The sequence below is a fragment of the Petromyzon marinus genome, chromosome 5 (genome assembly GCF_048934315.1).
Source record: "Petromyzon marinus isolate PM22_M1 ecotype Great Lakes invasive population chromosome 5, UKy_Petmar_22M1.pri1.0, whole genome shotgun sequence".
In the NCBI taxonomy this organism is placed as follows: Eukaryota; Metazoa; Chordata; class Hyperoartia; order Petromyzontiformes; family Petromyzontidae; genus Petromyzon; species Petromyzon marinus.
This window is the reverse complement of record NC_133671.1, coordinates 10,132,504-10,149,868: the sequence shown is the minus strand read 5'-3', so window position 1 is coordinate 10,149,868 and position 17,365 is coordinate 10,132,504. Positions and strand designations below refer to the sequence as shown.

The 17,365-nt window shown below is 42.5% G+C and overlaps 1 protein-coding gene across 2 annotated transcripts in view; it reads right to left on the bottom strand.

The window, feature by feature from the left end:
• Positions 1-9,144: 9,144 nt before the first annotated feature.
• Positions 9,145-17,365, bottom strand: part of LOC116939046 (CD166 antigen-like) — a 30,656-nt gene continuing 22,435 nt past the window's right edge. The window contains exons 8-13 of one of the 2 annotated variants that reach the window (XM_032946926.2): positions 16,657-16,810; positions 16,441-16,556; positions 15,107-15,245; positions 14,426-14,516; positions 13,762-13,908; positions 9,145-13,082 (exon numbers count right to left, since the gene is read on the bottom strand). In XM_032946926.2, coding sequence (XP_032802817.2) covers positions 13,764-13,908; positions 14,426-14,516; positions 15,107-15,245; positions 16,441-16,556; positions 16,657-16,810 — 645 coding nt within the window. In that variant the 3' untranslated portion in view covers positions 9,145-13,082; positions 13,762-13,763. The remainder of the gene's footprint in view (positions 13,083-13,761; positions 13,909-14,425; positions 14,517-15,106; positions 15,246-16,440; positions 16,557-16,656; positions 16,811-17,365) is intronic. The other variant, XM_032946925.2, reaches the window with a different exon arrangement.

Below are 17,365 nucleotides of genomic sequence, written 5' to 3'. Positions count from 1 at the left end.
AGACGGCCGCAGAAGCGCATCTAAAAGCGCGCGATGCATTGCCCGTGTTTGTTCAATGCCTAGACAAAAGGCCGCGGCAAGGATCACCGCAGTTCGCGTGATGGTTCTATGCTGCTTGACGAGATCAGCAAGGTATTGTGGTTTATTAGTGGCAAAGACGATGTGCGTAATGGTTGCGACCTTATCTGTGCCAGGAGATGGCAGTAACGCTCGTGGATTTTCACTGGCCAGGCAGAAGCATGAAACGGTTGCCTCGATGCATGCACGTCTACATCCCATCTGTCCCTCCACGTAAAAAAAAATACGTATTTTATACGCATCCAGACAGCTACATTGCTTCCTGGTAGTGCGTAATTTCAGGAGCACTTGTTCAACTTTTGCAATAAGGATTGTTTTGTACTCAGATAATGGCTTTTTATCTAGCAAAGCCTCAAACAGGTCCCTGCAGGGTGGGCTGGTAGGAACATTGGAATTTTGCGCAATTTTATTTTTACACCCCAACAGCACGAGATTTCACTTCGTTAAAGTATTGAAAGGGGACGGACGGACGGACACATTAATCTATTGCAGGCTGGTACACTCAGTTTACAACTTCGTTCCTACCAGTATAAGTCTCACTACTTAAAGCAGTTCCTAGTTAGATTTTCTCTCGTGGCCAATTCCTTGTTGGGTTAGTGTTAATATGTTTTTAATCAATGTTTAGCAACAGCTTGTCCTTTGATTAACAAAAATAGCTAAATATGCAGTTTAGTTTTTGAGGTTTGGAGTACTTTTTGAAAATAGGCTTACATTGAACTATTTTAAATGAATGTCAACATGATACATATTGGTGTTGAAATGATAAATGCATTTTTTCATCTCTTACTAGTACTTCTATTATCTACAATTTATATTTACTGTGCTCCTCGATCGATCCGTCATTAGTATTCGCGACCTATTTAATTACATTTTAACGAAAATAAATAATATTTAAATTTAAAAAAAAATTCAAGCTAAGGCCCGCTGAGCTACATAGCTTTTTTTTCACACGCGACCTGGTCCCCAAATGATAAATCAACGAAGTGGCTTATCATGTGGAAATTTGTAGCAGCCAAATACTCTAAACGCCTGTTTCTAAATGTGGAGGGGATGACCCGAAGAAAAATCCACGCGGCCACGGGGAAAACATGCAAATGACAAATATTGTATACAGGCGTAAGGGTTTGGATCGATCCCACGACCTCCTTGCATACCAGGGGAGGGAGTTATCATCTCGCCACATCGGCACTCATGAGAGGAGTAACCTCCCCACGAATGACAGGAGTGATGACTAAGTTGTCCCATTGGTGGTTAGGGTGGTGGCCTGGTTCCAGCCACCGATGATTCAGCTACATTTGATGGCCTCAACCCATTCACATCAATACAAAAGGCATCACACTACACAGTTGTTTCTCGTAATTCCGTCTCGGCAGGCTCCGAAGGGTAAACTGTCTGCATATCCATCATGAGATTAATATGCAGCAAACCACTTACATATTATGTAGGAACACCGTCATTTGTTTAAGGAAAGCCCCCAATGAAATGACTCAAGGTTTTTTTTTCAGAGGCATCATCTGTTGGGGTCATTCCCTGATGTGCTAGAAAGCTTTGCTTACTCTCAGGGCATCACAGGACATGTCCAATGCCTCGTGACATGAATTAAAATCCTTAATTGGGATGTTATTTCTGGACAAAAATCCAAAACACTCATACTCAACAGATGCAAAACAATCCATACAATATGGACCATTTGAATCCAGTAGGTCTCAATTTAATTTTAAATGCACGTGTTGTATAATGAATGTTCTGTTAGAACAGCAAACACTGTAACTTTGACCCATTTTTTGTAATTATTATTCCCACAAGTGTTCAGTTTTAATCTCGCCAAAAAAAACCTGTTTTTTGTAAGAAAGAAAAAAATTGCTATGTTCTTGAAATTCCACTGTAAGCTTCAAAATACTCTGCATGCCAACAACTTAATAAGTCAAATAATATAATAAAATGGAATCATTTAAATCAGCGAACTGTATTTCTAACTTTAAAATTAACAAACTTTTCTGTTTAATTCACCACACGCAAGTGCTTACATTAATACGTAACAAGAGCTGACAGAATAAAATGCGTCATCTATTTATCTTGTCGTTTTAAATACATCGGTGGTTATGCTTTGCAGCAAAAGCACCACGCTGTGTACACGCCCTGGATGGAAACTTGTTTGTAGTGATGCCATTATTGCTTTTATACATATCTGTTCCTGATATGTGATACAGTGTTAACCCCTTCGCATTCGTGTTTTTCTCAGCGTCCTCTGGCTTCCTTTCACATTAATTGGCTTCAAATATCTCAATGCATAGACTACAGAGCTTGGGCAATTGCTGTCAGGACCTGGCTGCCTTCCAGATTGTCTGCGGTCCCTCACTGTTGTGTGATCCAATGTGCATGAAGGACGCTATTTCAAACTCAACATAGTTTTATTTTGATGTTAAGCTTTCGTGACTGCAGAGATTCATATTCTTGGTTATTTCGGTAAAGTCACGTAGAAGGGAAACAATAAAATGATAAAATTATCAAACAGTAAAATTCTCAGTTTAAATCCTGATCGCGGCTAACATCAGTGCCGAGTGACACCTGAACTGGCAATGGACTACGCCCTTCATCAACCGAAACTGACCAGCGTGGTGAAATAGGTCTAACAGCATGGCGCGAGAAGGGGGCCTTCAATCCAACACTGCATCGATGAAGGGCTGCTCATCATTAAACGCTGCAAGTGTTTTTTTTTTTAACACGTAGGCCAGGAAATATGCAAACACTTTATATTAAGCTTATATAGATGTTGCAAATTCGTTTAGGTGTACGATGTAGTTTAGTGCATATACGTATTTTGGATAGTCTTCAAAACATGTTTTTAATTATTAATAATAAATATGTATACAGTACAACTTTTAATGCCCCATTTCATGTAAGAAAATATTAATAATCTGTATTTTTTTTGCATGACTCATTTAATTTTAATTCAAATAAACAGTTTTGTAATAACAAAATATCTAAAAATATACAATACAATAGTGTAATTTCAATTCATATAAAGCGTCTAAATACAACCACATCTCAAAACACTGGACAGAAACAGAGGGCATATTTATTTTATAGACCACTAGCTTTACTACCCGGCTTCGCCCGGGACTTGGGTTCTTGTCTTGGATGCGTGACGTCAGCAGGCACACTGCGTGACGCTGCCGCATGCGGGTGACATCACAGATGTGACGTCATCGCTCACTTGTGCAAAATATATCCATCATTGCGCCCCCCCCCCTTCCCCAAAATACAAAAGTCTATTTTTTTACTTTTTGCATTGTGTACAGTCTGGAAGCTACCCACATGCCAAATTTCAAGTTTGTTGCATGTCGGGAAGTATGCTAAACATTTTGAACAGACACACATAATCACAATTTTCCATTTTATATATATAGACGGAAAGTCAAAGGGAGAAACGGAAGCTCTGGAGCCTTTGACTCGAACAAGGGTAGGTATTCGACAAGCACGGACGGTTGGGGGAAATTATTTCCAGACTGTGGAGGCAGCAGCACAATTAATCAATGAGCCCAGACCAAATATTACATTCGTCAGTACTACCTGAGGTGGCTTCACCTTGGTGGACCCAATTCATTTGTGTGGCCATTCACAGTGAATTGTTATAATAAACCGTTGGAAATTTGCGAGGTTATAGAGTCATTCTCTCTTATTGGCCACACAAAATGCATCGATAAGATGAAAGTTGTGACACCGATTAATGCTCTGGCCCATGGACTAAATGTGTTTCTTTCTGTACTGTACAGCGGCAGGCAAATATCATTGTTGTGGATCAGACCACTGCATTCCACTCCGTGTTTTGAATTCCACTACTGCTCTGGACTGCACACTGTTTTATAGGCATATAAATAACCGCTGTGGTCTCATTACCCAAGTTATAATTCATCCGTAGAGGACCTGCACTAAACTGCCCTGGGTAATCAAGTTCCACCGTACACCAGACGATTGACATGTGATGAGCCACTGTTGCAGAGCGTTAAGTGTCTCTATTTATCCGTGTAAAAGAGCCGTATTTAAAGTGATTAAGATGGTTACCAACTGTTGTGATTTTCCAAGGATCGTCCTCGTTTTGAAGTAGACATCCTGGGAAATGTTGTAAGTCTTCTCGGGATATTAAAAGTCCTGTGTTTTTTTGTCGAGTTGTGGAGTTAAACACCGCTCAGGACAATGTGTTTGCAACGTCGGCCGTTCTCCCCTTCTCCACGATTGTGAGATTTTATTCTTCCTACTCTCAATGGTATGTCCTGTTATTTTCCTGCTTTAGAATTGCCAACCATGGTCGCCTGCAGAAGTGCAAAGTTCTCTCGTGTTGCCTTCAAGAGCCACCCCCTGACATGACGGAAGTGTGGCTCTCTTGAGGGAATTGCAGAAGTATATATGTCTGGTGATAAATAAATAAATAAAAAGTGGAAATGTTACAATAACAACTCAGCAACAGCATAACCTCAATCGCAGCCAGTAATCTTAATATCTAAACAACTACATTGTAAGGGAAGATCTCACCGAAAAGATGCTTCTCCGACAAAAGTAATTTCATCTCCGGATGCTTCGACAGCCAATCCTAAAACATTGCATTTCTGCCCGTCCACACCCCACTTTCCTCGAGTTAATTCCTCAGGAGTTCTCCATGATGCACATGCTATCCTCTTCTGCAGAGAAAACCACATTGGTTGCCAATCTACCTTTATAACGGTACCAGGGTACCATAATTGTCCTATAATGGCGCATGGTACCATTTGTTAAAACGTTGTTTAATACAATAGTGTATGTGAAAGCTGAACACAACTCCTTTGTAAAAAAAAAGACAAATGAATACTGTATTCATAACGCGCATAAAACATTTTTGTTTAAACCTGCAGTCGTATGAATTCCACCATGGACAACTTTTAAATTCAGTACTTTCACGTGTTTCCATTAAGCGAAGCCAATATGGGCCATTGTACTTAAACTGAAAGTGAGACAATGGAAGCGTTTCTGTTTTCAACGCTGCCTCCAAGGAACGGAAAAGGGTGGTGGCGATGGTGAAATTGTAAGGGATAGGAAACTCTCCTGCACGGTCTCTAGGCTCAACAGCCAGGAATAGACGCACGGGTGTGTAAGTAGATGTATGGTTTGCAAGTTGTGTTTTGCGGCATCGCAAAGCCTAGCACATGCGTCGTTAGCATCCGCAGCCGCATGCGACTCTTTAAGGGCTGCAAAGTAAACAAAAAAAGCCACCTAATTATTTTAGATGAACGGTGAACGTCTAAAAGCCGAACAATAATTTGTAATGCGGCATTTACACATCACTGTGCTTGTGCTGTTCTTAAAATAGAGATTACAAAAAATATGGGTTGACGTTATTCGTTAAGTACCATCTTGTGTTCATATTCTTGGTTCTTTCGGTAAAGTCACGTAGAAGGGAAATAATAAAAATGAAACATAATAAAAAAATTATCACGACGTTTCGATTGCAACACAAGCAATCATCATCAGGTGTGAAAACTACAACACGAGCATTTTAGCTGATGATGATGGCTTGTGTTGCAATCGAAACGTCGTGAGAATTTTTAGAATGTTTTATTTTTATCACTTTATTATTTCCCTTCTACGTGACTTTACCGAAAGAACCAAGCACATGAATCCCTGCAGTCACGAAAGCTTTAAATCGAAATCTTGTGTTCAACTTTGTTGTCATGCTGGACCCCTGGCCTAGCATGGCAACATTGCACTGTCGAGCTTAAATCACACTGCCGAGCGAGGAGTCAACTTTTCTCCCTTTGCTCAACCTGATTAACTCGGTGACGTGAACTCAGGATGTTAAGATTTTTCTGTTCCTAAGAAGTCTTGGCAAAATATTTCTTAACTTCATGTTAAACGGATGGAAAATTCGCGTGTGCACTCGTGCGTTAAAAATGGGAAGTAAATTATTCAATTTGCTGCTTCACCCAGCCGCCTCCCTTCCAAGTGATTCGATTAACAATTCATCAATTCGTCAATGAGTAGCGGTCCCCGCAACCTCACAGCATTCCCTTAGGGGTCGTCCATAAATGACGTCACGCGATTTTGGACGATTTTTGCCCCCCCCCACCCCCTTGGTCACACGGCGTCACAAAAAGTCAGACCCCCCCCCCTCAAATATGACGTCACAAAGCTCTGCCCCCCCCTCCCCCCCAATTATTTTTTTTTATAAAACATGCTTCACATCGCTTTAAACTATTGTCATTGTAGTGCGTATATAATGTGGTGCTGCGCTCTGATGTTGTAGGAGAAAACATTTATTAAAAGTCTATTTAATTAAGTAGAACGTGTTGTCTATATTTATTTAATGTTGCGCATTTTGATGTGACGTCACGTTTCTCAACCCCCCCCCCCCCCCATCGTCACAAATATCTGACCTCCCCCCCAGGTGCGTGACGTCATTTATGGACGGCCCCTTACCCCCTACACGCTGACGTCAATCCCCGCACCTACATGACCGGGAGTAAGCTCGCCATAGGGCGATAATTATACCAATTCCATTTCTATTAGCGATTCTCATCAAGGATCTCAAAGCGCTGTACAGGACACAGCAGCAGCAGATGAACATACTTATATTATAAATACATTTTAATAATCCAATTACTAAGTTAACTAAAAGTTTAAGAAACGGAGGCATATAAATGTTATTAAGACGCATTTTTTTAATGTCCACAAACTCAGAGATTGTGATATCTGGTGGAAGAGCGTTACATAGACTGGGGGCTACACTGAAAAAAAAAGCTTGGTCACCCATAGACCAAAGCCTCGACCTGAGAATGCAGAGAAGATCTGCCTCCCCAGATCTTAGGGACCCCTGGCGGGACATTGGTGGTGGGAGATGTGGAAACACTGTCCGGGATGTGACAATGCGTGATTGGAGGCTGGGAATGAGGCAACAGCGATGGGGGGGGGGAAGGTGGGGTGATGGGGATTTGGGAGAGGGGGCCGTGGGGATAGGAGGGCACGTCGGAGGAGGGACGAGAGAGGAGAGAGCTGTGCATGAAGGAGGGAGCTGGGTGAGTGACCAAAATCAAATAAATGGACTGGAAGCCTTACCTCTCTCAGCGTGTTGGTGACTAGAGTTTCCCCGACAAATGTCACAATCATTGGAGGCCGGGGGAGGAGGTAAAAGGTAAATATACCGGTGGGAGACACAAGCCCGTGGGAGCGAGAGAAGGGGGTGCGAGGGTATATACGAGCCTGTAAATAGTATTGAGTTGATTTTCTTCTTTGGTTCTTTCGGTAAAGTCACGAAAGCTTTAAATCGAGAGTTGTTTTTTCCTTTATATCTTTGCACTGGTATATGTATTCAGCAGTTCATTGATTAGTATCGATTGTCAAGCGAATTGTGGCTGCATGAAATATCGAGTGTAAACATGTAGTATTCTTTTCAATTCACAATAAGTGCGTCTTCCATCAGTTAAACCACACTGCAGACAGCATTGACAGAGTCGACCGTGACCAATCATTTCAACTCACAACCTGAAGAGGCACTGTTTATGCCCAACTGAATGGCTGGATCAGTGGTCCATGCAGCAATACACCGGCTATTCTAACAGGTCTCGGTTTTTGTTAGTTATCCGTTTACATTGAGTGGAATTTTCGTCATATAACCCTCATGTCAAATAAATAAACATTGTCCGAGAGTGTGAACAAAGTAGATCTTTAGCAGATGTAGCAGGTCCGCCCTGTCCCTCTATTCCCTAAAGAGGTGGAACAGGTCGGCTAAATAGACAATGAGACAAAGTTCGGAGGCTTCAGAGTAAATACTTCGCGTCGTGTTCTGTCCTGTGGGCCACTCCACAACAGCTGAGCACCAGAGGTTTGTCGAACGGCAAAACTTTATTTCAAAGTGTTGTGCAATAGCGACCACTCACCCTCGGCGCCACAACACCGCAGCTCAATCTCGCCAGCACGGAATCCGGCCAAATCTAAATTGCGGGGACGTGCCTCGCAACTCGACTGTGCACGTGGAGCTCCGAGTGCAATTCCTGATGACCATTGCATTCACTTAAAATTAAATAAAAGCCGCACCTGGCTACACGTAACTTAGATTCTCATGGCCAGTGTAAGGTGAGATACTGCAACCGGCACATTAAATATGGCCTGTAGCGGTAAAGACAGTGGTTTTAGGGCACAACGCTCTGAACCAGACGACCCGAATTTGATTCCCTGCCAACGTGAGTGGCGGGTGATAGCTGAACCGGGCCAGGGCTCCACTTTTACAACCTCACATTGATCAGTGTGGTAAGGTATGGCCAAATCAGCGTGTGACACGATCAAAGGAGTGTTATGGTCATTCGTGACACGCCACAGGAAGTCTATCGTCCAGCAGCGCATTGGCAAAGGGTTTGCCTAGACATTCCACAATCACTGCCAATAGATTTAAAATCTAAATTTGACTATGCTGATCAGTTAATATATCAGCAATCACACTCCTTCAATTTCAAAAGCCCCACTCGTTATTATTGTACAGGATGATACTACAGGACGTAGGTCGTGGCCTCTTACACACTTCCTCCACCTGCAACACCAAACTTTTTTCTTGTTTTACAACAATATCGTAAGCTTTGTGTTTATTACACGAATGGGCTTGTGCAGGACACATAGCTGATGGTCAAGAATAATAAGTGGCAGCTGAGGTATAGAATGCAACCTGAGGATATTCATCTCGATGGAGCAATGAAATTAGCTCATGTACAGGTGCTGAGTGGAGTGCTACATTATAGGCTTGGGGAGACCTTGTTCCAGTAATGGATTTACCATTGCTGCTACTATTGATAATTTATTCCATGTCTCAAGGTTAAAAAAGGCATGCTGTGATATTAACCTTTGTGTGTTGCATGTTTGGCCAGCATATGCTGCCTTTGGCAATACTCCGTGTTTGACAAAAGTTAATTGTCAGACACATAATTGTGACCAAGCTTCTGTCATTACTGCTCAACATGCATATACTGCACTAGAATATGTACAGTATAGTCATAACTTTTTAAAAAAATTGTGGTCTACTGTCATGACAATCACACAGAGATCGACTAAAATGTGAACACAGTTTTAATATTTATATAAGTGCAACATTACAAAGGCAAAAACAAACCTTTCAAATAAAACGCACACCTACATACAAACGATACCCGACTTTAGTGACATTTTATTTTGCTGACCATTCCTAAGAAATTCTATATCAATGTAAATAAAACAATTACACAGCGATGTACAGCAAATCTAAAAAAAAATACGAATCCTTGTAATTCGTGGATTACCTGTGGTCCGTGACCACTTCCATAAATCAGGCATTGCCTTGGCTTCTAATCCAATCACTCAACCAAGTCTCTCTGCGTAATGCAAAGATGTCTCTCACCAGTGATTTATTTTTTTGTGAGAGGTGAAACTGCAGAGACAACGCATCTGCAGTGGCACAAGGAGAACTGCAGAGACACAACGGATCTGCAGAGACAACAACTGTAGAACCAAACGGAGCCGCAAAAAGACAAACTTCGATGCATTGCACAGATTTTTTTTTTATAATTTCATTTCAATTAAAATTGTTAAATCATAGACCAATATGGCAGATTTATCATCGTAGATAAAAAAAATATCTACTATAATTCACAAATGTATATAGGATGGAGTCGTTAGTCACGCGCCGTTCTCCCCCGATCATCACACATTTGATGTGGCTTGACGGAGTTGCGCAGCACTTTACCGGCACAATCTGTGGCACACCGTGCCGACATGAAATATTTTAATAGATTTCAAGATTAACCTCCGCGGTGTGCCACGGGTCACATGATCCACGATATGGTCCCCGAATATTAATGAAGATTTTTGAACTCCTGATGTATGTCATAGCAGTCCTTTACCAGCCGGCTGCTACATGCCATGTCAATCCCCCAGTCCCCACAGTGCAAGATCCTTAGCAACCTATGGGCTCACCATCTTCGATATTATACCAGGTGTGATTTCTTAATACAGCAAGTCGGTATTATTTGGTTAACCAAGCCATGCATTAAAAGCAAAACTACTTCCTATGCAAGCAAAACTATCATTCAAAAAATGTAGCGAAATTAGTTTCACAAAATCTGCCGATGCATGCGGCCGAATGAAACAGCACTTGCACAAGTCCAACCACAAACCCAGTGCATACGCACCTTCATTGTTATTAACAAATATGAATCGGTCATTTTCTATACGATGAAAGAGGTTTAAGGTAATAAATAACAGGGACATTTTCACCAGCGATGTTGAGGGTCATAACGCCCATCGTCTTCTGAGCAGTAGCCATCCCTCGTGTATTCAGCACCTCCATACGGCGCGAGGAATTTCGCTGTAACGCAACTATTACATTGCGCAACAAATTCGATATACAGTTACGAAAATATTCACATTTACGGAATTTCTTTTATCTCTGAATTATTTTTTTTAAAGAATGGGGGTGGGGGGGTCGACCAACGCACAGTCTGGCGTTTGTCCCGATGCACGACTTGCTCCAGATAGCGTTGTACGAGGCGCACTAGTTTCAACCTCGACTGGTTTCCGGCATTATTCACGTCGCTCAAGCTCGCCTTGTTTTTCCCGTTGTGTTGATCACGCCCAGTGCTGTACTCACTGGACAGGATTTAACCATTTCATTTTTAAACGTTCTTCGGTGCAAGTCCAGATGTCTGGAAAGAGGCCATTGAGTGCAAGTGATTGCAGAAGTACAACAAAAAGAAACCAAAAAGCAATTTCCTCCTAACACGGCAATCACCAGCTTCTGGCAAAGGTTTGCTGCATTCTTAAGTGAAATTTTACGTCGTCTTAGGGCCCAATGTTTTTCTGTTAGTAACGCATCTCCAATTATAATTTAAAGTGAATGAGAAAATAGGGTGCGATTTGTGGAATTTCGCTTTAGAGACAACATCTCAGGAAAATCTGTTCTGTATACCGAGGGATGCAGAAGGCAAATGGATGGCCAGTCTTCAAGACACAACTTCCCCTATTGTACAATCCAATTTCCCTTGCCACGTAATCACATTAGACATCTTCTCACCATTCATGACTCAACGCTGATGCACAACCACAACTTCTTGGAAAGTACACAAATACTGAGTGGTAATATTAAAAATGGAAATATGTACACACACACTTTCCACTTGGACACAAACTGAATAAAAAAATATTAATGCAGGTTTACAGACTAACCAAGCTGCAATTATACACACATTACGTAGATTGTTGGGTTTGTGCTGTATAGCTCCGGTGTTTTCAATATTCAGTTCCTGAAGATTCTCCAAGCACGGTCAGTGAAATGTCAGGCATCTAGCTGAATAACACATGTAGCTGAATAACAAATGCAAAAGTACATTTCCTGGTGACTTCCTAACCAGTGACACCTCAAAATGATAAGTCACATATGGCCGGGTGGCTCGGCAACTGTTCCAAGGGATGTCAAGACGAACATCTCTTAAAACTCTAGTTCAGAGCCTGACTTTTATGCGCAGTGATGTCAATCAAATCAGCCCGTTAAATCATAGCAGTGTGTAAAAACCAGCATTGCAGAAGAACAGCACTTAAACGTACATGCAAATGGCCTGTGGGACTGTCCACCAACACCCTCGTGCGCCGTGCCAGCCTTTCCAGGTGCTTGCCTACAGCATTTGCCCCAACAGTCTGTTCAGGCGATACAGGGGATCTTTGTCTGTCTGTGCGGATAGAGGGCAGCACCTGGATGTTAAATTGAGTAGTGTGATGTCTCAAGTCTGGAGCCGTTGCCTGGATGGGTTCAGTTCACCATCAGGAGGCTCAAGCATGCAGCTTCTCTCTGTAACCGATTTCAGCAGCTCGAATGCCAACTAATTTAATACATTAAGGTGATTTCTGTATGGACAATGATATTAAAGCTACAGCTTTCCATGCTTCCCCTACAGTTAAGAATTTAGTACCAGCCATGCTGAGATCCAGGGGCACCTGAATCATTCCCACCACGATTGCCAAGAGAGGCCATCAATGTGTTCACTGTGGCACTAAATTGCCCCCCAAGAATTAAGATTATTAGCCCAGCTCACATTTAAAGATCGACATTTGTAAATGGATGAACCATGTAAGGCAACAAATCACGGTGCACAAACAACGATCATTAATATGCATGTAGTTATTTGTTTTAGTGCTGGGTTAATCAAGACTTTGAGGAATGGGGAGAGCTTGGGGGACGCCTTCATCCAGCAGCGCATTGATCTTGGCTGTTAATGGTGATGAAAGGTCTGCTGTAGAGATAAACTTGAAGTAGTTCTGTTGCATCATCCCCCAGTGGCTTCTGTGGCGTATCACATGATTCTCTTCCGACTGTTGGGAGTTGAAGATGGGCATTTCCTCATCTCAGTCCTTAACTCCAACGGCACAGTTTGCATATTGGCAATAAATGCATACATCATCGCCAACACAATTCAGCTGCAGCACATGATTAACAGACTCAAATGTGAATTTGTTATATATTAATGTTTTCCCGTCCGCAGACATGCAACATTCAGTGCAAATATTTAGTCGACATTGTCAGTGGCCATCCATGGTCTCCAGGCAGGAAATTCTGTTGCCCCAATGCCATGGGCCAGGCAACAGTGGGAATGGAACCTGGTACAACTCAGCAGTGTAAGTCAAGCACACAATGGCTGAGCTATCAGACGAGATCCAACCTTGAGGTGTGTAATAACCGCCACTTTTTCAAATTTTCTTGCTGTGGTTTTCACACCTGATGATGATGATGATTTCTTGTGTTGCAGTCGAAACGTCGTGAGAATTTTATTGTTTTATATTTTTCTTATTTTATTGTTTCCCTTCTACGTGGTGACTTTACCGAAAGAACCAAGAATATGAATCCCTGCAGTCACGAAAGCTTTAAATCTAAATTTGAGGTGTGTTGTTATGAAGGTAATCCTCTGCTGACCATCATTGTGGCTTTGAGTTGAGCACAACATATCATGTATTAATGATGACATCTGTAAATAAATTGAGAAGAAAAATGTATCTCGTGCACAAACTTCACAGCATAGTAATTTGAAATAACTATTTTAGGTATGAAAACGAATATGCTTCTGCTTTTCTGGCAATATATGCTTTTAAGATGTTCAAAAAACAAATAAACACCTATCACAAGGCATCACGTCAGCATTAACCAAACATGCTCTTTTCTACTATTTATGTATGTCCAAAATTATGTATATTACAGTAATGTAATGTATATAACTTTATCGATCCACCGCTGGATGAAGCCCTTCCCCCATGCCTTTTGGACACAGAGGTATACTTGACCATAATTCACCACGGTCAGTACAGGTTGGTGAATGAAGGTGGTTGCCCAGGAACAGTTCAGATATCCCTCGCCGCTGGTGTTAGCCGTGGCCAGGAATTGAACGCGAGTTAACGGGTTCATAGCTCACATTCCAATGGGTTATTTATTGCGCTACCCCTCCACCCCCATATATATATTACAGCGAAAATGTCCATTTGTAGTTAATACATGCACGCGTACGGTTTGTACGTAAATATTACTATTTCCTTATTGAAACGTGTATGCACTCGCGCGTATTAGCGGCGTAGTTACACGACGGCGGTGAAAAAGTGTGCATTTGTAAAGGTGCATATGGCCACTGTGCGCCAATAACTTTCTGTACTTACAGTTACGTACCAGGTATACCTGCTGGGATTTCAGCGTCAGTCGTGGAATCCTTCTCTCCTGCACCATTTTCTTCAACTGATCTCAATGGAATCCCTGCTGCCATGGTGTCGCTGTGGTCTTCGTTTAAGTTCATCTCACCCCGTTTGCTACGCACATGTGCAAGCACGACATTAGCAAGAGCTCCACCAGCAGAACGCGTGAAGCGTTAACGCAGAGTAACAGGCCAAGATGCAATAGGCAAAAACAACAACGTACAAAGTAGCTCATCAATTTGTTAACTAAAGCTAAATGGAATTTTTATTTTTTTTATTTTTACCAGGTAAGGCCCACTGAGCTAGATAGCACTTTTTTTAGAAGCAAGCCGGCCACAAATGATAGCCCAATTAAGTGGCTTATCACGTGGACATTTATAGCAGCCAAATACTCTAAAGCATATTTATAAATGTGGAGAGAAAAAACGGAGGACCCAGAAAAAGATCCACAAGAGAGAACACGCAAACTCCACATATATAGGCGTCAGGGTCTTATACCCATGGCCACCACTGCGCTAGATACCATACGTCTTACTCACTCCGTGAGTAAGTAGCAAGGTAATTCTAGATTTGGTCTTTTCACAGATCAGTGAAAATAAAGTGTGCATGGCTGAAGGAAGGTGATACTCACTTTTTTCTGCAAATAACCAGAACGGTTATTAGCACTATTAATATGACAGCAGCAGCAGCAATACATGCTCCTATGATCCATATCGCTAAACCTAAACATACCACACAGACAGGCACAATGTAATCAAAGCTATTTCACATTCTAAACACGTGCCATACAAAGTAAAGGAATGCACAAAAGAAGGGAGAAATGAAATTTCATGAGGTCATGTTTATAATTGAATCTCAGCATACCTGATGAGCATTTACCATCTTTGAAACTCGATATATTTTAATTGTAATGGAATTTTAGAACATTACACCTCCGAATTAAAATGACACTATCACTTCCACTACCCCTTGTTTTCATCCTTCCACTAAAACCAATCATCCATATGGTCACTTCCCAAATGTGTAACAGACCGATGTCTGCCCACGTAAAAATACTATTCACCATGCATACTTGACTGCTGAAAGTTTCTTGGAAAACTTGTTTCAAAATTGTCACATTTCTTCAGAACTGCTTTATGTGTTTAAATTTGTTGTCCTTCTCCCCCCCGCACCTCTGATTAGCACGGTTTGCCTCGTGCGGTGCGAAGGTTCAGCATACATACGTACGTATACATTTTCCACACCAGAATGGTTGTCTTGGGGTGAGAGGGCACACATGTACAAGGCAGGTTGAGTTGTGAGCTGTGCGTACCCTTCACGGTGATGGTCACTGTTTCGTCCACAGACATCGAGCCTTCAGCCAATTGAGCAACACACGTGTATGACCCAGAATCGTATGAGGTCACGTGTAGGCGACTGAGAATGCGGCCATCTTCTTTCCGTTCGCCATCCTTCACAAGCGAAAATCATTACAAATGAGCCTCATTCATACATATTTTAGCAGTCGTTAAATGCATGCTAACAATTCATGTCCTATATGCACAATCAAATCTCAAATAACTTGCGAATATAAAAACTACGTTAATAATTAATACATTAATTCAGGCATGGCATTCAGACATGATCAAATGAAAGACCAGCAAGGCTTTAGTCACGGAAGCAAGTTCAGTTCTTCGGGATTATAGAATTAATCCCCTCCTCATCCAATCAACCCCATTAAAAAAAACATTGATGAAGGTGTTACAAATCATTACAATGATGGTTATGATGTCATTGATGAAACCATGACTTAAGATGAACAATCATAATGATAATTATCACTAATGTTGTAATATCAGTATTTGTGTAAATTAGACGTTGAACCGGAGTTAAAATGACATAAGATAATACTGGTAGAAACCTCCTGGTTACACCAGCCCACAGGGGATTATTGTGTCCGTCCGTCGTGCATCCAAAAATGGGAGGGGTGGGGCTGGGTGGAGAGGGGACGGTGGGGAGGGGCTGGGTGGGGAGAGAGGGAGGGGCTGGGTGGGGAGGTTGGGGAGGGTGGGGCTGGGTGGGGAGGGTGGGGCTGGGTGGGGAGGGTGGGGCTGATTGGGGAGGGGAGGGTGGGGAGGGTGTGGCAGGGTGGGGGGTGGGAGGGGTGTGACTGGGTGGGGCTGGGTGGGGAGGGGCTGGGTGGGGAGGGTGGGGAGGGTGCGGCTGGGTGGGGGCTGGGAGGGGTGGGGCTGGGTGGGGAGGGGCTGGTCACCCCGTGGTGCCCTTATAAAACTCAACGTTTCACCTACTCACGCCGACTTGTGCCCGCCCTCACAGTCGGGCATATTTGCGGAATACACCACGTGGTGCCGCCGTTGACCCTGGCCATTGACCGAGCAACCCAACGTTCCTACCAGCTCCCTCCGCAGGAATGTGTTAATCAATGATGACATATTGACAATTGTGATGTTCTGATAGCTGAACTAAAATAACACCCAGAGCTTAAATTCTCATTGGATATTTTTCAGGTCGCTGATAGACTTAAGTAAACACATGATTAGTAGCCAAACATTAAGAGGTATACTGGATGAGTTGTGACGGGTGCGAAAATGTTTTCCAGGTTGCAATTCTGGACAGATCCGACTTAAATGAGTCCATGGGTTGTACCTTATTCCAATGGTAGGTGATATTCCCAGATGAGCTTGCGCTGCACGTCATCGTGATGTTATCCCCTTTGTTGACTTCCCCATCGGGAATGCCCATTATTCGTAGTCTCTCAATATCTGGGGTAAAACACAGACAAGACGCACAGGTCCATTTATATTACCACCGATGCATTTATAATGGACACAGAGTGTTGTTGTGTTAAACACGAGTACTTACAATGCACGTTTATCTGGCGCTCTGCCTTGGCTGTGGTCTGCATGGGTGAGGACGTGTAACGAGCCTCGCACTTGTAGACTCCGCCCTGACGCCGATTGATGTACGGCATCTTGAACGTGTTCTTATTACCCGTCTCGGCAAGCAGAGTTTCCCCCTGAAGCAGGAATGAAATTCATGTTTCAAGTTATACATACAGTCCTCGACTTACGAAAACCTGACTTACAACACCCGCACTTAAGAACCAGCTTCCATGCATTTTTTTGTTTTTTAAACATTGACTTAAAACACGAACTCTCACTTGAAAATGGAACCGCGGCACTTTTTTGTTCGGCTGAGCGATCCTCCGCAAGATGCGATGAGTCGGCCTCGTGCCGGGAAAGAGTGTTTGTGTGTGTGTGTGGGCATTTAAATACAGTCGATTACCATATTCCGACTTACGAGCCGTTCGACTTACAAACGGGTCTCTGGAACGAATCATACTCGCAAGTCGAGGACTGTCCGTATATATATTTTAACAAAACAAGTTTCCCAAGTTATAATCATCATGAGCCAGGATCAATCCACTGCTGTATTAAAGCCTCACAAAGCCGCTGCCATCTCACAGTTCTGTGATGTAGTAATATTACACAGTACACACACATGCTGATTTCATCAATCAATTTCCTTGGTTGACAGCGTCTCGGATGCATTCCATTCTTTAGCCGACGGT